The sequence below is a fragment of the Asparagus officinalis genome, chromosome 7 (assembly GCF_001876935.1).
Source record: "Asparagus officinalis chromosome 7, Aspof.V1, whole genome shotgun sequence".
Lineage (NCBI taxonomy): Eukaryota > Viridiplantae > Streptophyta > Magnoliopsida > Asparagales > Asparagaceae > Asparagus > Asparagus officinalis.
Window position 1 is genome coordinate 53,206,646 of NC_033800.1, and position 7,198 is coordinate 53,213,843.

A 7,198-nucleotide genomic window follows, 5' to 3' on the forward strand; every position below is an offset into this window, starting at 1 on the left:
GAGGTCATAACCTTACTTTGAGTTAAACTCAACGTAAATCTGAAGAATTAGGACTAATGATGGAATTTTTCAGAACCTAATCAACTTAGGATGTGACATGACTGAGTGTTGGATCCATATTCTGCAATACTGAAAGAATCAGTGCTGAGTTCCTTTTGCAAAATATTCAAGTTTCTTCCATCAGAATACTGCCTCCTTCAGTATTTGTTGTCGAGGTCAGTTGTCTTGCTTTATTCTAGTCTAGCTATTTGCAATTTCTTCCTTTTCATTGGCTGTTTCCTTTATCAATCTCGATAACATTTCATCATGTATCTAGGACAATCCTGCGATTGGAATAAATAATAAAAGTTCAATGGCCCGCAAGATTAAAAAGGATAGTGAAAATGCTTCAAGGGCTGAACAGGTACAAAGTGTCATCTAGACCCACAACAATGAGAAAACAATTTATAAAGGAAAGACCAGTAAAGGAGCTAAAACTTAAGTTGTGATTCTTCTTTTGGAGAAAATGTCGTACCTAATTTATGATGTGAAGATCACCCATGACTCTAATTTATGACGTGAAGAGACCATGACTGTCATAATAATAACATGGCATCCAATTAACATAGTCGGAGTAGCTGCAAAGATAGTTGGCAGATCTAATCTTAGTTACAACTCAGATATGTAACTTACTTTAAATAGTAAGTATAGGAATATATTTATGTGATTCATATCATTTAACCTATCATTTTAAGTAACAGTAATAATTGTGATGGGCTCTTGGAAATGATGGGATGATGGTAGTAATAATAATGATGATGGTGATGATAATAGTATTATAAGGAGAAGATAATCATTTAGTGCCACAGTCTTGGTAAATATTTAGAACTTCAGAAAGTAGGTATAAAAACAAGAAAGAGAAAGATCACGTTTAAAGGAAAGCTGATTTCTTGGATTGGGGTCCATATAAAGGATGTAAGACTGTGAACATTTGGGTGGGGTTGGGGGTTGGGGGGTTGGGGGGTTGGATTGAGTATCCCCTGCTGCCCCCTGGTTACACTCTTGTCTTGATTCACATTCCAAGTTAATTCATGGGAAATGGGACTAAATTTTACAAGCATGTCACTGCAATAGCAAATCATGTGAATAAACCAACCATTTAGTGCTTGAAGAATCACTGTGACAGGAAGTGGTTATATAGTGCCGGACGGTAAGTTAAGTGATGGTCAAGCTTGATGAATTTTTTCTGCTTGTGGTGAATTTCACTGGTGCAAATATGTATGTAAATATGCAGTGAAACCTTGCTACTAGTGAACTTCTTGCATTAGTATCAGTATACAGAAGATAATAAATATACATAAAAAGCAAAGTATATCTACTTTGAAGATTTCACTATTCATGTTCTTGATACGATGTCAATTTTTTTTCCATTATACTTGAGAATTTGGACATCCAAAACCATGTCAGAGAACACAATTTATTTGTAAGTTGGTGTTTTATACTCCACATCAAATAACCAAATGGCTAAAATCAGGTCATCGAGTCTTGGAGTATTCATTTGTATCAAGTGCTCAGGTGTTCATAGAAGTCTTGGAGTTCATATATCAAAGGTATTCACTAAACAGTAACCTTTTCGTTTTTCAATTAGCAATTACATTGATTGCTTACTAATTGTGCTGATTATCTTAGTTGGAAATTTTTGATTGCTCGCCGATGAACATATATTCTTTTCTGTTTTATACTTGCACGCTTGATAAGGTGTCAGCTTATCATGGCATCTTAACTGTTTAGTTTCACAGAAATTCAAATGTCTATACATATGACACATGATATTCATCAGATAGGAAAAGATTGAGATACATTTCAGAAATGGAAATTGTTAGGACTTGGGAGTGCCACACCTCTATTCAGTTCAAGCACAAGTGTGAGCTTGGTTAGAAAAAGTCATGGGGTGGAATTTAGTCCCACATTGGTAAAACAATTAGATGGATATATGGTTAAATATGATTGGACTCATGACTCAAACAAGATCTATCCCTTGAGTCAATTTGGGTCCAAGTAGATTAGCTTTATCCATCTCTTTTAGGGGCCTTCTAGGCTCTAGCAAAATTTTGGGCATATAATATGCTCTCTCGTTGGAGAGCATTAAGCAGAACCACTTTCCAGAATCTTCATGACCAAGAAAGCCAAAATCACCTCAAATTATGCTAAATAAATCAAATATAAGATCCCATTCTGCATTTTTTACCTTCAAAAGGGGTAGCATGAACCTGAAGTAGTTCTAATTCGAATGAAAGAAGCTGAGAAATGTCATAGTTGAGAGAACAGGATAGTTATCTAATTACAACATGGCAATTACCATCAAAGAGCATGCATGAAAAATTCAAATGATCCATGATCCTGGTACATACTGGCATCACATCCAACCAGGAGTCTGACAATGGCCTTTTGTCGTAGGTATTATCCGTGAAACTAGATGAGTGGACAGATGAACAGGTTGATTCTGTGATTAATGCGGGAGGGAATGATGCCATAAATGCAAACTATGAAGCTTTTATTCCTGAAAATGTAAACAAGCTAAAGCCAGACTCTCCAATTGAGGAGCGCTCTGATTTTATCAGGTACAACCTTAATACTTCCTGTCATTAATCTTTAATGAAAATTTTGGAATATTCTAAATATATGTGAAACTTCTTGAACATTCAGGAGAAAATATGAGCTGCAAGAATTTCTAAACTCAGACTTGCAGATTGCAAGTGTCAGCTCCACGCAGAAAAATCTCTCCAGTTCCAGACAATTTGGGAAACAACATACTGGAATCCGGCAAGCACTCCGGAATAGTTGGAGAAGAAATGACTCCGAGCAGAGGAGTATAAAGAAAACAGTATGTCACCTTTGATCTTATATGTTCATATTTGATACTTATTATGTGTCGTAATGACGGTTTTTAGGGTGAATTGCACTTAAATACCCTATTGTTTACCCAATGTTTCACATAAATACCCTCAGTTGTAAATGGCTACGCTTAAGTACCCTAAAGGTTCTACAAAATGCACTTTGGTAACCTCGGTTATGCAAACGTGAGGATTTTCAATGCGACACTCACATGCTAATTTTAGAACATTTTAACTCTTACTATTTGTTAATTTTGCTGTTATACCTATCAAATTCCTATTTTAAAGATGAACTGGGGTAGGTTTAAAATAGGATGTTGATAGGTTTAACAAAATAAGGATTAAATTTTCTAAAATAGCATGTGAGGGTCGTATGAGAATTGTCATAGGGAAATTCTCACGTTTGCATAACCAAGGGTACTAAAGTGTAACTTTTAAAAACTTTATGGTACTCTATGATACCCCGACATGTAATTTTGGCGCCGTACCTGTGTCGGGTGCGGTTTGGGTACGTTTCCACACCCAAACGGAAGGGACACGGGAGTTTGGAGCAGAGGAAAATGTGTTTAGATGCAAGGAAGAAGAAGACTCTCTCTCTTATTTCCTTAGTTTTAAATTTGTTAGTGGAACATGACATCACCATTCAAATGGGTGCTTGACTATTTGCTTGTCTTTTCTTTAAAATTAATGGCAATACTAAGAATGGGAGACATGTGTTCTCATATTTAAATAGGTAAGTGTATATGTATGTATGTATATACGTACGTATTTATTTATTTATTTATTCTTTTTTGATGCTTATGTGGAATATAAATTCAAAAGTTTCAAATGAGTTTACTTTATAATTTTAAGGAATGAACTTATTTTATTGAGAATTTGAAATTAAACATAGTAAAATCGCTGTAGTTAATATAATTGTTAATTGCTTGCATGTAATGAAGAGTTAAAGATGGAAGTTGGAAAGTTACAAAGCCTTTCACATGCTGAATTGTTGATTAAACTTTTATTTTTTTTTATTGTCGTATCCTCGTACCCGTGTCGAAATTTAGGACGGTGTCCCCGTATCCAAAATTTTTAGAAATTTCGTATCGGACACTCGGATCCGCACCCGTATCGGATACTCATACCCGAGTCCAGGTAACGTAGGTGTAGACACAAACCTCCGCAGGCGACGACTCGAGCGGGTGAGGTGAGCTCCGGTGAGCGACCGTGGGCAATGCAGTCTAGGCGAGATCTGTCAGGTAGCTCAGGCGAGGTCGATGACGAGGCTAGGCGAGTATCACATGATTGAGCGACATTGTGGATGATCCGCTCCGTTGAACTTGATCTACATATTCTAAAACCCCAACACACCAAGTTTGGGGTGAATCCGTCGTCGTTTGACCCTCCATCGAGCCATGTGAAAAGTTCTATTCATTCAAAACCGTTAAAATTGATACGAGTGGATGAAGGGTCAAACGACGACGGGTTCACCCCAAACTTGGTGTGTTGGGGTTTTAGAATATGTAGATCAAGTTCAACGGAGCGGACCATCCACAATGTCGCTCAATCATGTGATTTTAGAGGCGTCATAGGAGGAAATCCCCTCCTATGACAAGGATACCCATTAATATATATCTCTCTCTCTCTCTCTCTCTATATATATATATATATATATATATATGAGCCATGTCTCCGTACCCTACTTTTTACAAATTTGTCGTGTCCCGTACTCGTACCCGTACCCGTGTCCATACCCGTACCCGTACCTGTGCAACCTAGATGGTACTTAAGTGCAACCATTTACAATTGAGGGTATTCATGTGAAACATTGGGTTAAAAAAACAGAGTATTTAAGTGTAATTTACCCTTTGTTTTAACTAGTTTGAATCTAATGTTAAGTATCCCTTTGTAGATGGGCATGGTTGAGTTTATTGGATTGATCAAAGTCAACACTATAAAGGGTAGAAACCTAGTTGTCCGGGATCTTGTGAGTAGTGATCCTTATGTCATCATAACATTAGGACACCAGGTAAGACGAACTCACTGATGAAAATAATTTCTCGTAATGCTGATCTCTTACTTTTGTTTCATTTAGTAAATATTTGCACGTATTTGCTTACTGTTTCTTCAGTCAGTGAGAACAGAGGTGATAAAAAGCAGTTTAAATCCTGTGTGGAATGAAATGCTAATGTTGTCGATCCCAGAACCCGTCCCGCCTTTAAAGCTTGTAAGTTTTTAAAGGAGTTTCTTTGATTAATTTTCTTCTTAGCTTGCACGCTTCTTATAAAGGACAGTAATTATCAGGGTTTAATATATTGTTCCGCATGCTTCTTAACAGGGTTCTTTCATTTCTTCTATATTCTGATTTCTCTTCTGTATGCTTATATTAAACGTGTGTTTCTTATTCCATAACTTCAGTACATATTAGACATTAATCTTCCACTCTTTTATTTTCTATTTTCTATTTTTTTACTTTGTATTACTTGGGCGTCTATTTATGACTAGAATGGATTAGAATAACAACATTATCTTGGGCGTCTATTTATGACTAGAATGGATTAGAATAACAACATTATCCTGTATTCAGTTGGAGTGGTTACATGAATAGTTTACCTCCACTCAGCTCTATGTAGGGCCATCTCCTCTTACTTTTCGCAACTGATGCCTTTATGACTACTGCTATTGATGTCTGTTACTCTGTTCTTGTCTGCCTTCAGACATAATCAATATTTCTACTTATCATTGCTCTATGTTACAAATGTCCACACCATATTAAATGATGATGCACATCTTCATCTTCAATTGAAGCCCAGACTTCTTAGAAATGCATTTAATTCTTATTACTAACTTTTTGAACATCATCATATCAGAATATACTCATTTCAGCTAAGCATCTCCTTTTCTTAATTCCCCAATATTTTGTTCTATAAGATACATGTTTAAACACTGAAAGTGATTACCTTAGTTATTTCTTGCTTATAATGTTATCACTTTTTCTCATAGCTTTTCTAAGGTTACATTTTGTGTATCTATTTTCTTCATGTTTATTATACATCATTAAATTGTAAAGCAGTTATTCACATTTCTACACTAGAAATTTTCCCTTTAGTTCAATCAACTAAAATAATATCATTGGAAAACGAAATATGCCATGCGAAATCATCTTAAATAGGATGCTAAGTTCACCTGTGATCCATGAAAATCTAAGAACTTTTTGTTAATCTTTGATGCAATCTATGATGACAGCGAATGGATCTGTATCACCTCCACTTTTTCCATGCTAATTATACTATGTCATACTTGTTCATTTCTAATCTCTCATATTTTTTTTCCTTCTTTCTTTCTCAATCATGTTATATTGATGTCATTTCCTCTCCAAAAATAATTGTAAACCTCTCATTGTAAAATCAAATATTTATCCAAATTTCTTTAGTTCAATATTGTTCTTTGGACTTCTGGAAGGAACAACTGTCAACTAGCTCTATGAAGCAATATCAAGCTAGTGGGCCTAGATATTACTACTGCTAATAATAATAATGACAATTTTTATCTCAAAACAATTATTAGGTTTTTTGTGGTATTAGTCCCTTATATCTTTCATATTTTGAATTAGTCCCTCAAATCATTGAAATTGCTATTAGGTCCCAATTCTTGTAAGTTGTCTCAAATAAAACGCTTGGATTGCTAATCTTCAATTTTGTTGTGGGGTTGGTGGTTTTGTGGGGTTGTGCTAATTTCAAATTGCTTAAGAATTGGAGGACCTAATAGCTATTATTTATTAGTTATTTATTCGTATTGTTGATGTTCTCATGGTTACTCTTTTATGTTCTGTTTTGCATCAACAGCAAGTGTATGATAAGGACACATTTACATTCGATGATCGGATGGGAGAGGCAGAGATAGATATCCAGCCATTAGTCGCAGCAGCGAAAGCTTTTGAAACCTCCACAATTGGTGAGTCTACACACCTTGGAAAATGTGTAGCCTCCGATGACAACTCATTAATCAAGGACAGTATAATCTCCCTAGTTGATGGCAAGGTTAAGCAAAATATCACCCTTAAACTTAGAAATGTTGACAAAGGTGAGTTAGAAATTGAGCTAGAATGTCTTCCCCTGAGTCAATAGTTAGTGATATATGAGTCCTGTAACACAATTGTGGATTCAGATCAGTATGTATATTCATGTGTCATGTGGATTGCTAGCTTTAGCCCCATTTCTTTCTTATTGTTGTATCGTACGAGATTTATGCAGATATTAGTTACTGGTAGAAATATGATACTTGCATAGTTAGTCATCTGCATCCCACTTTCAGAGAAATGAGGATGTTTGGCGTTAGTGATT

General features: G+C 35.6%; 1 protein-coding gene across 2 annotated transcripts in view; it reads left to right on the forward strand.

Moving 5' to 3' along the window:
• The window catches only part of LOC109848589 (probable ADP-ribosylation factor GTPase-activating protein AGD11), a 9,027-nt gene extending 1,829 nt beyond the window's left edge, over positions 1-7,198 (forward strand). The window contains exons 5-10 of one of the 2 annotated variants that reach the window (XM_020418162.1): positions 1,514-1,589; positions 2,437-2,600; positions 2,686-2,863; positions 4,768-4,884; positions 4,987-5,082; positions 6,701-7,198. In XM_020418162.1, coding sequence (XP_020273751.1) covers positions 1,514-1,589; positions 2,437-2,600; positions 2,686-2,863; positions 4,768-4,884; positions 4,987-5,082; positions 6,701-6,982 — 913 coding nt within the window. In that variant the 3' untranslated portion in view covers positions 6,983-7,198. The remainder of the gene's footprint in view (positions 1-1,513; positions 1,590-2,436; positions 2,601-2,685; positions 2,864-4,767; positions 4,885-4,986; positions 5,083-6,700) is intronic. The other variant, XM_020418163.1, reaches the window with a different exon arrangement.